Source organism: Lissotriton vulgaris, chromosome 2_1 (genome assembly GCF_964263255.1).
Source record: "Lissotriton vulgaris chromosome 2_1, aLisVul1.2, whole genome shotgun sequence".
NCBI lineage: Eukaryota > Metazoa > Chordata > Amphibia > Caudata > Salamandridae > Lissotriton > Lissotriton vulgaris.
Window position 1 is genome coordinate 149572644 of NC_141687.1, and position 22093 is coordinate 149594736.

Sequence of the window (22093 nt, forward strand, 5' to 3'; positions counted from 1 at the left end):
TTTGGCAACTTTTCTTTGAAGCGGTCCAAGGAGTCCCACAAGGCCCTGTCATAGCGACCTAATAAGGCTGCTGCAATGGAGACTTTCAGTGACAACGCTGCAGAACTGCACCCTTTACATCCCCAAGAGTCCTGGGACCTACTTTCTTTATCGGGTGGGACTGATGAAGAAACAGCCGCATCATGAGTTTTCTTTGCTGTCGCGATTAGAACAGAATTCCCAGGCGGGTCTGTCTTCAAGAACACGGGGTCTGTGGAGGCGGGCTTGTACTTCTTCTGAATCCTAGCAGGAGCGACTTTAATTGCAGCTGGAGTCAGGAAAATGTCCATTAGGGGCTCCAGAAGTCCAGGAACCAGGGGAAGTAACGGACGAAAGGCTGCTCTCTGATGCAGAGTCTCAAAGGTGACCGTTGTTGCCACCGGAGGTGTTGACATCTCGATGTTTAGCTTCTGAGCCCTTCTCTGAAGCACATCATGGTAGGTGTTGATGTCATCTATCAGAGACACTCTAGACAGAGGGCTGTCGGATAGGGTTGGAGAATGGTCCATTTTCGAAGATCGAGTTGAAGAAGAAGACCACGTAGGTGACCAACTTCTTTTACAATGGGAACTATGTCTGCACTTCCGTGATCTGCCCCTTCACTCCTCGCACCTGGGCGAACGAGATCTGTCCACTTCCTGTACCAGTCTCTGTAGGGGTGACCTATGAAGAGGACTGGTGTACGCCTGCATCCGCTGCGTTGCTCCTGTATCCTTACTCCAGTGATGCAGGGGAAGGAGCCATCTTGGCGACAAGTGCACAGCAGGGGAAGCTTTCCTGTGCTGTGAAGGAGACCCATGACGCGGTCTGCTTGAACGCCTTTCTTGAGAGGCAGATCTTGCTGAAGGATGTCTAGATGAACGAGAGGAAGAATGACGTGACGCTGATTCTGTTACCAGAACCACGATCCTCCTCCAGATCTCACAGAAGCGGGTCTTGACGTCGGGCGTGTGCCTCTTGACGCCAACCTGGACCGCCTTCTCGACGTCGATCTCTGGTCTGTTGTTGAACCTAGTCTCGACGCCATTTCCCTGTTCCTCGACGTCGAGTGCCTTGCAGACGACGCCTAATATCCCTTCGTCTCGTTGTCGAACGTCCATGAGCCGACGTCGTCGTCGTGCAAATGAAGATGAAGGGCCTCTTCTTCCTAGACGGCGATCGTCGTCGAGACGGCGGTGGAGGGCTGCGAATCCTCAACGCCGATCGTCGTCAAGACGACGGCGGAGGGGGTCCCAATCCTCGATGCCGGCCGTCGCCGAGTTGACAATGGCGGAGGACTCCTGACCCTCAACGTCGATCGTCGATGGACTGAAGACGATGGATGGGTACCTGCCCTTGACGCCGATTGTCACCAAGTTGACGAACGGCGGAGGGCTGACACTCCTCGATGCCGATTGGCGCCGAGTTGACGACGGCAGAGGGCTTCTGCTCCTCGACGCCGTTCGTCGCCGGGTTGACGATGGCGGAGGAACGCGATTCTTCAACGTCGATGACGTACCTGAATGTCGATGTCTTCTTGACGGCGAGCCAGCCGCCGATGGCCTTTTCTTGGATAAATGACCCACCAGTGGTAGATTTTTCAGCGCCGTGCCCGACGCTGAAGTAGAAGGGTGAGGGACCTTGCTTCTGGATGTGGATCTTGCCTTCTTGGAGCCCTTGTTAGCCGGTGACCTGCCTCTGGAAGTCTTTTCTGCCAGCCCATAAAGACAAATCCTTTCTCTGTCCTTTATAGTTCTTTTGGACAGGGTCTGGCAATGAGGACAAGCCTTAGGGTCATGCTCCTTAGGCAAACAAAGAATACAGACTTCATGAGAGTCTGACCTGGCCTTCTTTTTTCCACAAGAAGGGCAGGGGTCAAAAAGAGAAGGCATTCTGAGTGGAAAAAATGACCAAAAATTGTCAAAAAAAGACAGAACCTTGCTTCAAGAGATAAAAGACGTCGTAGTAAGTAAAGAAATTCCAAAAAAGTGAAGAATATTTCTGACTAAAATCTGAAAAAAGTGGAGCTGTATAACCAGGATCCTTCCTGAAGGTGCCGGAAAGAACAACTGACCTAACTTGTCACTCCTGAGGAATGATGGGAAGCTGGGGGTCATGACTGCCTTAAAGGCACGGTGCCAGTTTATCTCTATGTTGCTATGAGTTCACTTTTCAGCCTTTTTAGGCTATGTTTCTGCAATGCAGCCTGGGAGCTGTATATGCTTTCAGTCCCATGTGAGAGTTTGTGCTGACTGCTAAGCATTAAAACAGTTCTAAAACACGTTCTGATGTTGTTTTTCCCTGTTTCTAATGTATTCTTTTATGATATAATGGGGAGTCCTTACAGCATTATTCAGCTCTAGTGTATGTAAGGCTGCATTTGCTTTTTTATTTTATATATATATATATATATATATATATATATATATATATATATATATATATATATATATATATATATATATATATCCGTTCCAACTCCTACTCCTCGGCAAAGATACCGATTCCTCGATGTAGGTACAGACCACACACACTGCGCTTATTTTCAATTCAAGGGTGGTTTATTGTTCTTCTGTCCCCAGCATGACGCGTTTCGGCTGCAACAAGGCAGTCTTGATCACATCATATATATATATATATATAAATAAAAAAGCAAACCCCAAAACAACACACTGCTACCTTAACATGTTCTGCCGTCAATGCTCTTTGCTCTCCACCACGATACACCTCAGGAGCATAACTGCTTTTCCTGCTTTCTGTCTTTTCATTATTATGGAAGCCTTACGTCCTTCTGTATACCCCATTAAACAACCATCTCAACACTGACCTTCTGAAGGAAGACCCCTCATTGAGGCAGTGGATTAAATGGGTTCCCAATTAAATGAGTAACAAGTCTGAATTCCCTTCTCACTACCTATTGAGTAGGTCTGATGCATACTACCAGGCACCAAGAAAAGATTCACTTAGCGGTCTGCTCTTTGACCTACACTCAATGCCTACGTTTCTGTAGATGTTACACAGTTTACACACTGAAATTGTTGATATGATCATTAATCCTCAAGTGCATGAGTGTACAGTAGGTATCCTTGTCGAAATAACCTTTGACATTTTTATTAACATATATATCTTTACATATATACTTTCTAGAAATGCTCCTACTTGAAACTTACTGCAGTTGGCTTATGACCACCATCTGGATGTGCTCGCGTGCCTGTAAAATCTTTTCAAGCCGAGTGATGTCATATGTGTTCGGATTTCTGAAAGGTATGTCATTTGGGAGCCCTGTAACCTCCAAGGATTCTGGATTATCTCTGATGAGTTTGTATGGCACCAGCACGGGACGGTCCAACCCCAAAGCTTCCCCTGCGTGTGTGAAAAAGATCTATTTAGTTTTTTGGGAGAAAAATAATTAACCAAAGCAGCAGCAGTATTCATTATGGATACCTTCTTTTAACTTACAAACTATTATGTACCTTAGCCTATCTAGGAAGACTGCACACTGTTCTGCAAATACCATGTATGTGAGTCCATCACATGCAGCCATTGCATCACCTACATAACACGTTGCATCACCTTGCCCACTGTTCTGACCAATCATCGACAGGAGAGCTAAACTGAGGATCACAAGGAACAGCTTTGGCAACGGAACACCACTCGGTGAACTGCAGTTTACAAAACAATGTTTACATGATGCCCCAGGAATGGCTCACTTGGCTGCCTTATAGATCACTATGAAAGGTTTATGGCTCTGGGCTATCATAGGTGCAGTCTCTGGACTGTTGCCGGGAGTATGAATCACTTTCCAACACAAGGTCCCCAAACCCACTTTCCTGGTTGTTGATATGATGGATGGTGATGCTTTGTTCAACAGAATTTAAATGGTGCTCGCAAAGAGTTAAGGGACAAATGCATTCATTGTAAAACATACCAAACACAGCTCCAGCATGCTTATGTGCAGGCACTGCTATGACATGGATGAGGAGGTGTCTGTGACCACTGTAGCCTGAGCCTACCAGCGGCCTGAAGGAATGACCTACCAAGAGACTGGAGGTGACCATCCACAAAAGTGTTCAATTGACCTGACTAGCAGATCAGCACATGATCTGAGAGGCTCCCTTGGTGTTGCAGCATCCTCAAGTATCACAGTATGGAGTGAGGCAACAACAAAAGGTACAAATCCATGATGCCAAGCAGACCTTAATCATGCAGAACCACAACCTTCTGACCAGGAGGAAAAGCGTTCCTGTGGCTCACATCCAGCACTGCTCCAATGGATAACTCTTACCTTGGGAGCAAGGTGAGTCTTTTGGGCATTGAAAGTAAAGTCCAAACTGTGCAGCCAAGATACTGTGCAGAAAGTGGCATTTGACTAGTGATGGGGATTCTGCCTTCACTGGTCAGTAGCCCAGTTATGGAAATGCATGGCTTCCCCATTGCCACAATTGTCAGCCCTTTGCTAAAGGAGCATGGTGTGATCATCAGTCTGGATGGCTGGACTATGAACTGAGCTATGACCCCATCATGAAACTCAGATAAAGTTTGTGGGCAAGGGAAACTGTCAGACAGAAGTATTTGCCCTGAGGCCAGAAGACTACAGCCAATGCTCTACACTTGGCCCAGGAGAACTTTGCAAAAGGGAAGTATCTTCAACTTGTCCTGCAGAATGAACAGGTTCCAGAGAAAAGGGTTGAGGATGGGTTTCATACTAGTCCTTCTTTGCAACCAAGATAGTAAGGGAATATAATCGCATTACCCTACTAGAAGCATCACCTCTTTCTTTAGCAGGGAAAGAATTTCCACCTCCAAAATAAATGTATGCCAGAGAGCACATACTGGTGGAAGGAGAGTCGGTTGGGTGGAAGGACAGGAAGGGTAGGATGTAGACCAAGAGATCACTCATGATTACCTCCCAACTGGTGACAAAATGGAAGATCCTTCCCGCAATCAAAGATGGTCATCTAAGGAAGTGGTGAGGAGTATGAGAGGTTTTGGGGTAGACGGTCTGGCAGAGAATAGAGGTGAGTGACTGAAACGGATGCTGATAATATCCCTGATATCCACACTGCCCCAAAAGCAGTGTAACATTTGTTTGGGCAGCTGAAGTTGAGAAGATTGTGTCTGCTGGAACTGAATAGAAATTAAACAGTCTAAACACATTTCTGTACTGTTAGTAGAACTGTCTAGCTGGGGATGCTAGGCCCAGCGACCGAACCATAGCTCTATTATTCCTCAAATGTTCCAGGGAGGACAATTAAGGAGACATTTGACTTAGTCACTGTTGCAGTACTGATGAATTCTTATGGACACCAAGAGAGTGCCAGGACTGTGACAATGCGGTGCGGAAAAACTGAAGAGATGCCTGGGCACCCATTGCCATCTAGAAATCTTTGATGTTGTTACATGCTGGTGAGTGGAGATTCAGCTGTGGTGCTCGAGAGCTGTTGCTTGGAAAAAATGTCTAGTCTAGTCTGGCACCGGGAGGGATATTCTTAGCGTGAAGAATCATCATTGAGTTATATCCATCACAAAGTGTCTTCTGAAAGGGATCTTCCAATTGTGAAAATCTCATGAAGGAAGCAGGGGAGAGATTGACAGCCTAACATTGGGGGACAAAGAGGCCTGAGCAAGAATTCCTATAAGCCACAGAAGCAAACACTGTAGTATTATGCCCACCACAACAGAACCTTGATCCAAGTTGCAACATGGCCAAACACTTTTATATCCTGTAGGTACCCATCCTGAGTTCCACAAGGATAAAGATGAAGGAATGATTAGTTGTATCCAACTATGGTCTTGTAGACGAGATGATCCTGTGGCACAGTTAGAAATGGCAACTATGAGCCTGTCAGTTCACTTTAACACTGGACAACACCATAAGTGTATGCCAAAAGATATAGTTACCTTTAAGGAGACTCTGATATTGTTAATCTGTTTACAATAGGAAAGAGCATATGTATGTCTTTTCGATCATAAACTGGTAAATACTAGCCACACCTTGTGGTAGTATCCGATAAATGCTATTATGATTCGCAATGTACCCCAATATAGGGCTGGGTAGTCTCTTAACCTTTCACCTACAGTTACACTGCCATTGTACTACATAACAGTTTTTGGTGCTGACCTTTTACCTAGTTAGGTGCTGAATAAATGTTGTGTTGTTTTCCCTTAAAATCTAGTCTCATTTATTATGATGGAGGATTCTCAGAATCACAGCAGGATTATTATCTGCATTATAACTGTATATAAGCAAGGTAGAACCCCTGAGGGTACTTTTTGGTTGCATAAGCACCACATCTCCACTAAGCAAGGGAGAGGCGAAAAAGAATTCTATGCTGACACAAGACGTTGAGGTTCCTGCACGCAGACACTCCAGCACGCTGTGGTCTGACATCCCTCACTGTTGTCCATCTCAAGACCAAGACAGGTTCCTTTGTTCTCTTACATCAGGTAATGGGGTTGACTCTTTCCTAGGCGGATTCTTGGCTATAAACCTAGATACATGTTAGGTACACTTAGGTACATCTAGTTCGGGTTAGCATCGTAGGAGTACCGATTATTACTGTCATGTATTAATATGCCTGTAAATTGTAAATTGATACTTGTATAGTGCACTACTCACCCGCAAGGGTCTCAAGGCGCTTGTACGAATACTGCTGTGGAACCCATCCTGGCATTCTCTGTGAGGCGTCCACTCCTGGGCACCCCCAAGGTGGAGGCCAGGCATCCTTAGCGTTGTGGGGGCCGTTGTGGAGATTAAGCAATATATTCATTGTTTTAGCACTATGGTACAATTCTACCATCTATTTACTCTGTTGGTGCTTAGAACAGTATACATATGTTGAGGTAGTTGCACTAGAATGACACTGGTTCAAGAAATGCTTATTGAAAAAGTACCCATCATTTACTCTATGTATCTATCTGAGACAAAGCAAGCACGAGTGACTGAGCGAAAAGTACTGTATTGCTTCGACGATCCCTGAGGGGTCAGGGTTGTCATGTTCGATAGTTGCCAGAAACTATTCGCTCTTTGGTAATAGGAGTTCAGTGTGAGCTAGCTGGTATGCAGGCGAATATACCCAGTGGAGGTGTCTTGAATCAGTCTGGACACCACTCCCACAGTTTATGTTGTCTAAACTCCCAGATCCTGTATAGATTTATAGTAACAACAGTGCTTCTAGGGCATACTTTGCACACCAACTATCATAATCCTAGGTGGTAAACACCTCCTGCTCCCACACACGATCTAATTTGTCTTTTGTTTTTCTCCAAACTTTGAGGCATTCATGAGAGGTTGCTCATAACAGGAGCAAGCATATGATGTGGAAGTAATGGAAGCACCGTAAATATAACAGTATAATCATATTTCTCTCCTACTGTCAACTCTCTTGTTAAGTTCCACAGCTAGAAGAATACAAAAGGAGAAGAAGCAGCTGTTTATATATAAACATATATACATATATTGTTATGATTGTGTTTCTTTAATGTGTAATAGTGTTTTTAATTCATTTATGTTAAATGTATTTTTTAAGATATAACTAGTTTAATTTTAAACAATTACATTTAAGGTGATCAATTTATAACACTTATAAAAAAATAGGATTTTTAAAGAATAATGTAATAAATAGGTAAATGGTTTAATTTTCTAAAAACTTTTTTTACTTTTTGTTAAAGAATTGTCGGTGTTTGAGGTAGTAAAGTGTTCTTAGGGTTTGTGGATGGGTAGAATCTGGGAGTAGTAAGGAATTTTTAAGGGTTGTGTAAACGTTGTGTTAACGGATAGTAATACGTTTTTAGGGTTCAGGGATTGGTAGAGTTTTAGCATAGTAAGTAGTTTTTAGGGTTCTAGGATTGCTATTGTTGAGAGCATCTACGGGGTTTTAGGGTTCAGAGAAGGGAATTGCTTTGGGATATTATGGGGGCTTCAAGGTTCCGGGTGGTTCCGGGTGGGTTGTGTTTAGAGGTGGCAAGGATTTTTTAAGGTTCAGGGATAGGTGGTGTTTAGGGGTAGTAAAGAGTTCTGGAATGGTAGCTTCAGGGTTAGTAAGAGGATTTTAAGGTTCAGATATTGATACTCTTAACAGTTGCAAGGAGTTTAAGGGTTCAGGGATGGGTAACTAAAAATTATTTGATTGAATAAAAGAAATTACATTAAATCAAAGCAAAAGTAATATTGAAAAACATTTAAAATAATATTGTAGTGTAAAATAAATAGTATTATTAAATGTAGACATTTTATCATCTAAAGTGACTTGTGAAAAAACACTTTTTACTGCCTCATACCTTGCATGCAGCAATTTCTTTACACGTGGATCCAACTATTTTAATGGTCATGATATCTTTTGAGCATAATTTAACCTTGCTGAACACATTCAATGCCCTGCATTCTGTTTTTGGTTAATTGTATTGAATTATAAAGAGAGTAAGGGCATGATAGGTAGAAATAGATAGATAGAAAGAAAGATAGATAGATAGATAGATAGATCGATCGATCGATCGATCGATAAATAGATAGATAGATAGATATTACACAGTGGCAGTCATCACTATGTAGTTATGGTTCAGCTGGACTTTCCATTGAAAAGGCACTTGATGATTTTCAGATAACGTTTGGCCCCATGGACAGATTTTCAGGAAACACGCCAATCTACTAACTCTTTTAGTTAAGTTTTGGCATCCCAAGATTTGGAAACGTCCGTCCGTTGGAACAAAAGTTAAATGGGGCAATGTGAAAAAGAGGATTATGCTTAACTCTCTCTTACTTTATTGCTCGGCAGCCTTAAACAAATAACAATAGACTACAAATACCATGAGTCTTTGCATAGTTCAAAACAACCATAGAGGTAGTCCCAAATAAAAAACATCAAGGAACAACACTTCCTCTTTCTTTGCTGCTCAGCAGCCAGATAAGTGCTTTTCCTTGATCTTGTTTATGTCTGTGGGGACATCGTACTATATTTACTGCGAGAACATTGGGGGCATTCTAGACGTGATTGTGCTCATTGACAGTGTGCTGGCACTAACATTTCTCTCAGCGAGCGTCGCTGTAAGCCGCTGTAGAAATATGCTACCTGGGGGGATCTCATGGAGGGCAGGAATGCACGGTATGTGTTGCGAGCCCTTAACAACTGCCTTTGCCCGGTGCGATAGCACGTTGGAGCGCCTAGTTTGCGCTCCTGCCTGACGGTCACTCCGGCTGCAGGGAAGGGCTTCCCCCTGTGGTGACGCTCCCTTCTGCTCACAACACGGTGCACCATCGCCCCTGATAGAGGGTGCGGTGTGCGCACGCAGGTGGGGGCATTCCTCTGCATGTTTTGTCATTCCTCAGCTCCCGTCGGCGTTTCTGACAGCTTCCCGTCAAGCAGGCTGTCAGTTTTTTCATGGGGCTGGAGAAATCGGACGGGCAGTGCTCATATTCTATGTTTAGTGGCTCCAGCATAGCGGTTCTTCTGCAGAGCATCAGCTCACTGTATTTGTTGGGCAACAAATCTTGGCACACAATCGCCTCCCTGGGCCAGTGCTGGTGCAGTTCTCATATAAGCTAAATGTCCAGGTAGGAATCATTCACAATATTAATTTTACATTTATCAGTGTCATAATTATGATCACTCAATTAGAAAAAGTAACCGAGGGATTTCAGGAACAACAATAATGAGTAGTATCAAAAATATATATTTATTTTTTGATTCTCAGTCATTGAATCTTTTGTATTTTTCACTTTTATCCAGAAATCAGAAATCTGGCAACATTAGACCACCAAAACCATATATCACAAATCATATGGTGGCAAACAAACACCTTTAACACATAGTGTGGACACAATAAAGGGACCACATGCACATTATTACATATGCAGCCCAATTCACAAATATTGTTTCAAATGAATTGTACAGTATGTTTGTATAAAAGGTGTTTAGGCGTTGACGTTTCGGTCCATGTTGGTCAAACAGATCCGTAGGACCATCTTCAGGACAGAAAGAGTTGCACAGAGGTATCTAATACAAACATAATAACATAACAACATAAGTGAAACCCTAGGGTACACGGAGATTTAATGCAGCTCAATACAGAGAATAAAGTGACCAAACACTACACTAAAACATGACTAGGTGTTGCATGCAACGTCAAACAACCACCAAGTGCGTGTAAACCAACTCATATCTACAAATGTGCCAAAGAGAAGACCACGTGACTAGTGCCAGCAGGACTACGTTACTAGAATACCAGGTAAGTTCAATGTTCTACCTTGCTGATGCATAAATTCGAGTGTAAGTTAACCCATATACCATAGGTGCACTACTGAGTGTAACGTACTTGGTGTAACGTACTTACATCAGACCAAAACGCCACACAGGTCGTTCTATAAATAAATAAATAAATCTGGGTTAGCTGAAAATAACTCCCTCAGTTCAACACCCAAACGTGCATGAACGTAAAACTAACTTACAATCTGGCAGCCGCCCGAAACTCTAGAAGACAAAAGATTCCATAATCAGGATTAGATCCATACACACGCTAGAAATCCTACCAACTCGAGACTATCGTGCCTCAGACTTACTTGGACGACCAAGGAACGCCGGCTCTAAGGAGTCCGTGTGTCTTCTCCGGATGAGATCGCGGAAGCCATCAACTTCCGCATACAACGTAGATAACGCTAGGCGCCTTGACGTCACTATGCAAGTGAACTCGGTGGCCATCTTAGAGTGGTTTCGGAGACTTATTTGTCTTGTATTCCACACCCATATCAGGCCAATACGTAAACTTTACAACATATAAACAGACTCACTGTGGTGATCTGTATTGCCATTGCTGTCATCCCCTCACCCTGTGATGTCACCCTTTAGATTGTCCTGTACCGAGCATTCCTCCCCTGTGTTCCCTCTTTGGCAGTTGCAAAAAAAGTTTTTGAAGATCGCCTTGGTAAAATCACCAATTTTCAACATTTCATCAAAGTCAAAGATGGCATTACTCCAGTCAAACACAAACTTAGAAATGTCCCACTCAGTATCAGAGAGGATTTGTCCAAACATCTAAAATCCCTGTGCGAACATGAAATTATTGAAAAGGTTGAATCGACATTATGGCTTTCTCCCATCGTTCTTGCTAGGAAAAGGTCTGGTGACCTTAGGATGTGTGTGGATTTACGCAGTCTCAATCAGGCTATCTGGGTTGATGGCTTTCCCCTCCCTCATATTGAGGATTTATTAGCAAAAGTAGGTTCATCCACTTGGTTTTCAAAATTTGACTTAAAGGCGGCCTACCACCAGATTGAGTTGCATCCTCTTTCACGTCATCTCACTGCCTTTGTTACACCTGATGGTGTATTCCAATTTCGTCGCCTTCCCTTTGGGTTAGCTTCTGCTGCCGCTGTCTTCCAGCGCATCATGTCAGAAATGTTTGAGGAACTTTCCAATGTAGTCGTCTTTCAAGATGATATTCTTATTTTCACTCAATCTGAGAATGAACATGACAAAGTTATTGACCAGGTCTTTCACATTTTGGAACATAGAGGCGTGACCTTACAAAAGAGTAAATGTGTTTTCAAAACCAGAGAGGTGGAATATCTTGGTCATATCATCTCTGAAAATGGCATCAGGCCAAGATCTGGTCTTGTCAAAAGCATCATTGAAGCTCCCGCCCCTTCCAACAAGGAACAGCTTTTGTCCTTTCTGGGTCTTTGTGAGTTTTACTCAAAATTCATGAGAGACTATGCCAAGACCACCGAGTGTTTTAGACTTTTACTTAAAAAAGGTGCCACTTTCAGCTGGTCTGATGAGTGTGAAAAAGGTTTTCAGCTTATCAAAAAGCACATTACCAATGCTCCTGCTCTTCAACCTTTCAATGGCAACAGAGAAACCGTTGTCACTGTTGATGCTTGCGAATTTGGCTTAGGAGCTGTTCTTTCTCAAATGGCCTACGGTAAAGAATTTACCGTCGGATTTGCCTCCAGGACTCTCCGTCCTGTCGAAAGGAAATACTCAGTCATAGAGAAAGAACTGCTTGCTTGTGCTTGGAGTGTTGAGAAATTCAAGTCTTATCTATGGGGTAGACCGTTCATTCTTCAAACCGATCATCGTCCCCTTGTTGATATCTTATCAGGCAGAAACGTCAATCGCACCACTGCTCGATTGGCTAGACTTTACACTAAACTTTTGGAATTCAATTTCAAGGCTGTTTACATCCCTGGCGGCAAAAATAGACGGGCAGACTGCTTGTCAAGGCTACCTCTACAAGAACCTGATGAGAATGACGAAACTGACATTGAGGAATGTTTTGTTGCTAATATCTCCCAAACGTCTGTTTCTTTCGCTGAATGTGACTGGATCAAGGCTGTCGAGGATGATGTCATCCTCAGAGATGCCATCTCCTTCATACAAAAAGGTTGGCCTAAAGAAAAAACTCTTTCTCCTGAGCTTCAAATTTATTGGAAAATTAACTCTGAACTTTCTTTGGAGAATGGTAAAATTGTTAGGGGTGATAAATTTATTCCCCCTTCTGTTTACAGAGAGAAAATTATTACTGATGCACATTCCGGTCATCTTGGTGCCACCATCACCAAGAGAAACGTCAGATCGAATTTTTGGTGGCCAAGAATGGACAACCAGATTATTGAAGCCATCAAACTCTGTTCACGTTGCAACACCAGTGACAAGGTTCTCATTTTAGAAGGTGTTTCTAATTCTGTTGTTCCTCCTCCCGCTAGGGCCTGGCAAAAAATTGGTCTGGACTTCTTAGGTCCGTTCCATGTCCTTCCCAACACCTCCAAATACTTCCTGGTCCTTGTTGATCATCTTTCCAGGTGGGTCGAAGTCGAACCTATCAATGTTCCTAACTCCAAGAGTGTTATTGATTGTTTAAGCAGAATCTTCCTCAGGGAAGGGTGTCCAGAAGAAATCCTCACCGACAACGGGGTCCAATTCATTTCCAAAGAGATGGGTGTCTTCCTTAACAATTGCTGTATTAGACATACCAGAACTCCGTTGTACCATCCCCAAAGCAACGGCAAAACCGAGAGATTTAACAGAGTTATTGTCGAATGCGTGCAAGCTGCTTTCAGGTCAAATAATTGTATCTTTCAAGCTGTAAAAGATCTTATATGGTCTTATCGCATCTCTCCCCATATTGCCACAGGTTTTTCTCCTTTCGAGCTAATGAGAGGAAGAAAAGCTTGCTCCCAAGCTTTTCCCTTTTGGATGGTCAAGAGTCTCCACCGGGGCTGTGATTTGGAAGCAGTGTGGGAGTGTGCCAACAAAAAATCTTCCAGTTCTCTACCTTGTTCTACTGAACCTAGAAAAGAGTCTTCCCATAACATTCATCCTGGTGACTGGGTAAGAATCAAGAATCCTGTCATAGTTAAGAAAGGTCTTTCGAAATTTCTTGAATCCCAACAGGTTGTTGATGTTCGCAAGAATGCTGTCAAACTGTCTAATGGCAATTGGTGGAGCACTTCTCGGGTTGCCAAAGATCCTTCCCGTGCAACTGCTCCCTCATCGAATATCAATGTTGGCAATAGCTTAAATGAAGATTCTAATGTTTGTGTTGACAATCGTTTAAGAAAAAGTTCGAGGGCTATTGTTAGGCCCAACAAATACCGTGATTATATCTGATTTGCCTTTTCTTATTGTTTTACTGTGTTCCTCAAATTGTTTTTTTTAAAAAAGGGGGGAGGTGTGTGGTGATCTGTATTGCCATTGCTGTCATCCCCTCACCCTGTGATGTCACCCTTTAGATTGTCCTGTACCGAGCATTCCTCCCCTGTGTTCCCTCTTTGGCAGTTGCTGCTGCTGTGTCTTCCCCTCAAGCTGGACGGCTCTCTTCTCCTGAATAAATCCTGAACCTCAACCTCCTGCCTCCGCCTCATCTTTACACTCACTCAACTAAAACAGACTCAATTGACATAAAGAAACATCAAAAAACATCAACTTCCTAGACTACATCCAGAATCATAATATTGATTATCACATACAGCCGTATGTGATAGTGCCGAATCGAAAGACAATTACACTAAGGTAGCCAATGAATGCCATTCGATAAGAGTGTTCAGCCCGTTCTCTACTGTGTCACATAACCAAATCAGTTTGTTCTCTCTTTGAGCAAGCAGTTTCTCCACATTAGGTCGTCTCCTTGTACCCTTTACAGACTCGATAACAAACCATTTCATATCAGTGGGAGCATGTGACATGCTATTATAGTGCTCAATCAATGGCGCAGTTTGAATTTTGCATCTGATGCGGGACTGGTGTTGTGTTATCCGTTTCCTTATTTCCTGTGTTGTTTTTCCTAGGTAATTAAGGCCACAAGGACACTGGATACAGTAGACCACATTTTTGGTCATGCAATTAGAGTGATGTTTAAGTGTCATCTGTCTCCCATTAATGCAGCAGGTTTTAGTTACTTGTGTGGTGGCACAAGCTGTGCATCCAATTGGTATATCAACATTGTTTGTGCTAAGCTAAGTTGGCAGTAATATAGAGTGCTAGTCTTGCTTATTATAAGCATGCTGATTTAAAGCGCTCTTATACCTACGGGTAAAGTTTGCGCTATATAAAAGTGAAAACTAATAAATAAATAAAAAACAGCCTACCTGTACCACGTCCGTTCTTATGACAGTAGCATGCACAAAGAGAGAAGAGATAGAGGTGTGCACACACAAGGAAGCAGGGACGTGCACACATGAAACAATGGAAGCGTGCGGACAGCTGGCGGCAGAGAAAAGTGCACACAAGAGATCCTAAGAGGGTCAACACCAGGAATGAGGCAGATTAGTGCACACAGAGGGATGGAGACAGGGGGGTGTACAGGAGCACACAGGAGGGCATAGGGAGGCACAGAGGTCACACGGCGGAGGCAGGGAGGAACGCACACAAGAGAGGCTGAGAGGGTCAACATGAGGGATGGGGCAGATTAGTGCACACAGAGGGACGGAGACAGGGGGGTGTACAGGAGCACACAGGAAGGCATAGGGAGGCACAGAGGTCACACGGCGGAGGCAGAGAGGAACGCGCACAAGCAAGGCTGAGAGGTGCAACACGAGGGATGGGGTAGATTAGTGCACACAGAGAGACAGAGACAGGGGGGGTGTACAGGAGCACACAGGAGGGCATAGGGAGGCACACAGGTCACACGGCGGAGGCATAGAGGAACGCGCACAAGCAAGGCTGAGAGGTGCAACACGAGGGATGGGGAAGATTAGTGCACACAGAGGGACGGAGACAGGGGGGTGTACAGGAGCACATAGGAGGGCATAGGGAGGCACAGAGGTCACACGGCGGAGGCAGAGAGGAACGCACACAAGCAAGGCTGAGAGGTGCAACACGAGGGATGGGGCAGATTAGTGCACACAGAGGGACGGAGACAGTGGGGTGTACAGGAGCACACAGGAGGGCATAGGGAGGCACAGAGGTCACACAGCGGAGGCAGAGAGGAACGTACACAAGTAAGGCTGAGAGGTGCAACACGAGGGATGGGGCAGATTAGTACACACAGAGGGACAGAGACAGGGGGGTGTACAGGAGCACACAGGAGGGCATAGGGAGGCACAGAGGTCACACAGTGGAGGCAGAGAGGAACGCACACAAGCAAGGCTGAGAGGTGCAACACGAGGGATGGGGCGCAACATATCTCATTTGGTTAATGCACCTGCTGAAACAAACGTGTGACCTGAAACCTGCACATATGCATTCCTGCAACAGAGCCCAGCAGCTTTACGCCTGTATTGTACGGATTTTTGTGCACCAACAAAGTAAATAATGCACCCCCTGCCAAGACCGTGTGTGACCTGCAGGACATACTTTTGAATGTCAGCAACATATCTCATTCGGTTAATGCACCTGCTGAAACAAACGTGTGACCTGTGCAGAGTGTGATGGTCCTGAGATGTGCAGTGTGGCGACTCAGATGTGCAGTGCGAGGATTATCTCCTTGGACTCAGCCCCATTAGCTGCAGTCAGCTTTAAGTTACATAAATATTTACACACGCGTTCTCACCAAGGTGTTGCCTCAAATGTGCTACTTGCATAGCTTGAATCTATCTCTGGGGTTAAAGAAACGTGAACGTTTTGAGCTGCTACCCTCAGAAAACCAACAGAGGATGTAAATGTTAAGTAAATTACCTTATTAAAAGCCTCTCCCTTCTGCCAAATTGGAGATTCTTATGCTTAATCCTGCTATGAATGCATCCTGCCAGTTGACATCATTTCAAGCCTGATGTCAAGGCCTCTGGGATCACAGCCGAAGGCCTCCAGCTCTAATGGCCGGGCAAGATGTACACGCATCACCACCGTGTTGTGGTTTGCAAAAGTCTGAAGATAAAGGCTTGTTTGTGACTCTGCATATCTTGGACGACCTTTGAGTCTCCTATCATGACGAGGGCTGATCCTTAAACAGGAGGACGGACCTTAGTGCACGCACATGCTCTGCGTCCTGCACCGAGGTCAGTTATTGGCGCCAGCTGGGTAAAGTGGTGGGAATTCGCCATCTCAAATTGTCGTACCACGTGTGCTGGCTAGTGCCCGACTAAAGGGGTGCCATCCGTGTGTAATCCTGAGTAAAACTGCAGAATTCCTACCCTCTTCATGTTTTAACACTTAGTCAAAGGGGTATACCTGGGAGCTAGTTTCAGTACGGTACAGTGACGTCACGCCCGGCTTCTCACCAGCTTTGAAGCACCTTCACTGGGTTCCAGTAAGACAAAGAGTTGAATTCAAGGCTCTCTGTCTGGCTCATAAACTCTTACAGGATAAAGGCCCCCCCATCCTCAAAAACTTTATCACGCCCTACAAGGCCACAAGATCCCTCTGCTCGGATCACGAACACCTCATCACAGTTCACAGGGTGAAAAAGGCGCGCACAGGCGGCTGGCGATTCTCTGTGAACACGGCCAGCCTCTGGAACACCCTCCCCGGTAAACTAAGGACGGAATCAGATCACCTCCGGTTCAGGAAACTACTGAAAACGCACCTCTTCCCCTGATTCCCCTGCCCTTTTTCCCTGACGATCCACCTTCTCGACTGTCTTGGTCTCAGCGCTGGGATGCTTCCGGGTTACTATGCGCTCTACAAAACCTCAATAATAATAATAATAACAATAATAACATTGCATCAGTCATTACTGTAGGGAAAGTACAGAGAGCTCCCCTCCATTTAGTGAAATCACAGCTGGATCGGACCTACTTTGAAGTGTAACTTACTGAGACCTGGCTCAGCGCAGAGACATCACACTAGGAGCGTCTGTCACTCAAGTGACATCACACTGGGACATGGCCGTGACCTCACATTATGACCGCAGACACCTCACACAGATTCATTACCCTCACTGCAGCAACATCTTTTATGTAACACATGTAATCCTAAATCCTGATGTTTTGCAACTGGTTCTTATGTAAAGCGCTATGACACCTTCGGGTAAAGTACGCGCTATATAAAATCGCATTAAATAAAATAAAATAAAATTTAAAAAATCATACAGAGACTGCCTTTACAGCAGTGACATCACACCGGGGCTTCATTACTGCAGTGACATCACACTGGGGCGCATTACTGCAGTGATATCGCACGAGGACTGCCTTCAACGACGGTGACATCACAGAGGGACTGGAGATGCCTGCACTACAGTGATATCACACTGGGACTGCCATCATTACAGTGACGTCACGTCGGGGCAGGAGCACACACATCAACGAGACAAGTACAAATGCATTAAACACAAACCCAGGACCAACCAGACAAACACAGTACTTATCAAATCTCACGAAACAAGCTTAGCCGGCTTTTAAAATCTGAAAAAGATAGTAATTAGCGGATCACCTAGTTACATGCTCCTGAATCCAAACCTGACAAAACGCCACAAAATGTAAATGCACATCTCCAACAGAGACTGCAGGAAAAGTGCTCTTTTTGAACAGGCCGAGGCCCCTTCGGGGAAATATCAGCCATTCATCTTTAAAAAGACAACGGGATAAAAGCAAAGGTGTGGCGAGAATGATTCAAAGAAAATAATCCTCGAAGGGGAAGAAATATGTAGGTTAATAAGTAGTGGCACTTTTGTCTGCATGTGCCCAGGTGTGGCAGAATGGGTTTAATTGCAACACACCTGTCCTCTGCTGCTTTTAATTTGTACACAAAAAACAACTAGAAAGAACTAATTTTACTTTCACAGTAACTTACACAAACCACTAAAATACTAAACACTGATCACATTTTCTACTAATTACACAACCAAGCGCCAAGAAACATGATCAAACGATCGTTCCTCGTGATAGAGCGCCAGGAAAGCCGTGAGTCGCCACAACAATGATAGAAAACGCTATGAAAATGCCAGTAACCTAACCTAACGTTATCATGTATAATCCAAACTTTGGCAACAGGCATGACCAGTCGCTGTTAGTCGTCCCCGTTTTCTGAGAGGTGCTTTTTGACATCTTTGGAAAAGACGCTCGGCTCCTCTCCGCTGGCCACACGCACGAGTAACGAGTAAAACAAGGACAAGATGCAGATGTGAGAGGGGGGGTGGGGCGAACACAGGGGTAAGGGACGTTGAGGGAGGGAAGGGCACAGGAGAGAGAACACAGGGGTTTGGGGAGTAAGAAGAGGGATAGAGAAGAGAGCAGAGGGCTTATGGGTCGTGGGGTGGGGGAAAGGGAAGAAGGCAGGTTGACGAGTGAGGGGCAGGAAAGCACGAGACACAGAGGGGCGAGGTTAAAGGGGCACGAAGATGGGAGAGGGAAAGGCAGATGAAATCAGGAGCTTAGAGACCTGTAGCTACCAATAGTGTAGCAGGTGCAGTGACACCAGGCCCCATGTATGCCAGTTACAGCTCTGCGCTATTACCGACCCGTGACCCTGGACACATCTTCGTCTCTTGCTCTGGGGCCCGCGGTCTACTCGCTCATGTCAATGGACAGGAAGTCAAAATACCCCGCAGGGCCACCAAAATGGAGAATAAATATTTTTGACATTTGGGGGCTTTTCAGAGACGCGCACACAGCCTCGGCTCCCAAACACCAGGGACTGCAGTAAGACATCATGTGATCTTGTGTGCCCGGAGCAGAATAGTCTTGCAAAAGAGTCCCAGCGGTTTCACAAGAAATAACACTGCTTCCACCCCACCCCACAAGGGCTTGCTGCTCTAGCAGGGAGTCCAGCACCCCGGGCCCCTGCACTGACCAGACCCCTGGAAGGGCCCAGCAGCCGGCCTCACTCCAGCAGCAGACACCGCTCTGAAGGGACTTCGGTTGCCTCAGCAATGGGACTGCCTCCTCTGCAAGACTTGTGGCCATATAAACTGCACAAGAAAAGCGAAAGTAAATGCCGTGCCGCAAAGCGCGTGCATATGGAAACCGAAAGCAGAGCGCATGCAGATGTTTTGTCCTGTGTGTGCACAGCTAAGCTGTTAGACGTACATGTGCCCCCGGCCGAGTAAACTTTACTCAGAAGCCGCGGAACTCCATCCTTCCCTCGTTGACTACAAAGCGAGGAAGTCGGTGCATGGAGTTCAGAGCAACAGAGAAGGGAGCCCGGGGACCAAAAATAGATGTCAAGCTGCGAGTTGATTAACGTTGCTTTGGAGAAAATGCAAGGTGAGGCTGTCTCAAGAGCGAGGGCACGGGTGGGCTGCAGGCGCAGTTGTTTTGCCCAGTGCTTATTTATGGAAGGGTTTCTATGATAATGAGCGCGTGGTTGGGGGGGGCTTTGAGACTCAGCCTCATGTCCTGGGCTGCATGCGCTACTTAAAACAAGAGCTGGCCACGCGCACCAATAAGAAGCCTGGCAGAGTCGGATTCCGACGCGCGCCTTGGGATTGGGTCGCGCGACGTCACATGAGCTGTCTACGGTAGAAGCTCACGCGCGCGACCCAATCCCAAGGCGCACGTCGGAATCCGACTCTGCCATGCTTCTTAATGGTGCGCGTAGCCAGCTCCTGTCTCCCCTCGTTGTCGGCTGAGCCGAAAGCTATAGTCCTCGCAGCGAGAGCGCGCTTTCGCTAAGGCGAGACCTAAAAAGGGGCATGGCCTCTGAACACCTCTCTGCAACGCAGCTCCCTGGCGCATACTGGAGGTACCTGGTGGGCTAGTTGGCCCCTAGGGGACCTCTGGATTGAAGAGGAATTAATTCCCCAACTTAAAACGCGCCACAGGGCTTGTTTGCACACATGTAACCTCAGGCCCCGCCCCCTTCCTTTACTATTGAGCAAAATATTCCTCTAAAATCAACTACGAATCCCGATTTACTCACGTGTTATCAGGAGAGACCTCAGTGCTGCATCTTTCAGCCCACTACTGATCCTGAAAAGTAATTCTAACCATACTTACAGTAACTTGAATTTCCTTCCATAGGCTAACATTGACTGGTTTCACTTGGAAATGCTTCCAAGTGTGGAGTTTTGGAACTTTAAAAAAATCCTCTAAAATCAGCCAAACTACGAATTCCGATTTACTCACCTGTTATCAGGAGAGACCTCAGTGCTGCATCTCTCAGCCCACTACTGATCCTGAAAAGTAATTTTAACCGTAGTTACCAGTAACTTGAATTTACTTCCATAGGATATAATTGCCTGCTATATAAAATATATATAAATAAAAAATAAAAAAAAACAAACATTACAATTTCAATATTTTTAAAAACTTTTTTATTAAATGTATATTAATATGTAATGTAATTTAAAAAAATGTCTAAATACTTTAAAACAATGTAGTAAGTCAGTATAAAAAAAATACCAATTAATACATTTAAAAATTATCATTTACATAACCTTTGAAATTTACTGAAAAAAACCATAGGTTTCAGCCACGTTATAGTTAGGAATTAGCATTTAAAAAACCTTAGAAATTCACTGAAAAAACCATAAGCTTCACACATGTTATAGTTAGCTGGACATTTCACTCATACAAAACCATTGAAATTCCCCCGTTATAGTTAGTTCAGCTAACCATAACTCGCGCGCCCGCAATGCACTGCTGATGACGTCACATATTACATCACTCATGACATGGTCAGTGACATCACTCATGACATCACTGATGACATCTCAAATGACATCACTGATGACATCACTGATGACATCATCCGCGTGAAAGAGTAGCAGACCTCCTCTCACCGTAATATAACCTTTGCTACACACATTCAAAAATAGAAACTAAAATTTTCGAAAAAATGGAGATACCAATACCAGTTACAACAACCTATTCAGTAATTCCAACCTCTACATAAACATCCACTCATTCACCAACAGTTCTATATAGTCACTCATACATGTACTCACTCAACATATGTACTCATACACCTATACATCCTGTTGCACAAGTTACTACTTGTGTAACGATATATCTGTAAGAGACATTAGTTAGTGATAGATTCCTTACCTTAGAATATCCCCAGGCGTCAGACTGGATCCGGAAATTTTTTGCGTAGCAATACCCCTGCGCGCTGGTAGGCGTCGTCTGCGGCTCCGCGTCCGTCGTCGGCGTCGTGAGCGCCGGGATGACGTCATCGGAGTATATAGACGGCGCCCATGCGCGCTGACGTCAGTTCTGATAACACAGCTTTTCCGCGCCAGATACGCAGAGCCATGATAGAACTAACACTGGTGCCATTGAAACTAGGGCCCTGAAAGGGGATGACCTTAACCCTAAATATCGGTTCGCAGAACGGGGAGGATGGTAAGGAATCTATCACTAACTAATGTCTCTTACAGATATATCGTTACACAAGTAGTAACTTGTGCATCTGAAAGAGACACGTTAGTGATAGATTCCTTACCTTAGAATAGATACCCCAGCAATACCAACCCCGGTGGTGGGTCTGCGAACCAATATCACACCAGAAAGTCCTGGAGGACGGAACGGCCAAAGAAGCCATCCCTCCGGACTTGACTGTCCAGGCAGTAGTGTCTTGCGAACGTGTGCAGCGAGGCCCACGTGGCTGCCTGACAGATGTCCTGCAGGGGGACACCGCGGCCCAGGGCAGTTGTCGTTGCCGTGGCCCGTGTGGAGTGAGCCCGCAATCCAGCCGGGGGCTCCTTCCTCGCCATGGAGTAGCATGCTTGGATGCACAAGATGATCCACCTGGAGATGGTCCTCTTG

General features: G+C 45.0%; 1 protein-coding gene across 1 annotated transcript in view; it reads right to left on the reverse strand.

Annotated features, from left to right (window-relative positions):
* GTF2IRD1 (GTF2I repeat domain containing 1) overlaps nt 1-22093 on the reverse strand; it is a 993687-nt gene that overhangs the window by 78370 nt on the left and 893224 nt on the right. The window contains exon 25 of the mRNA XM_086954598.1: nt 3189-3381. Coding sequence (XP_086810724.1) covers nt 3189-3381 — 193 coding nt within the window. The remainder of the gene's footprint in view (nt 1-3188; nt 3382-22093) is intronic.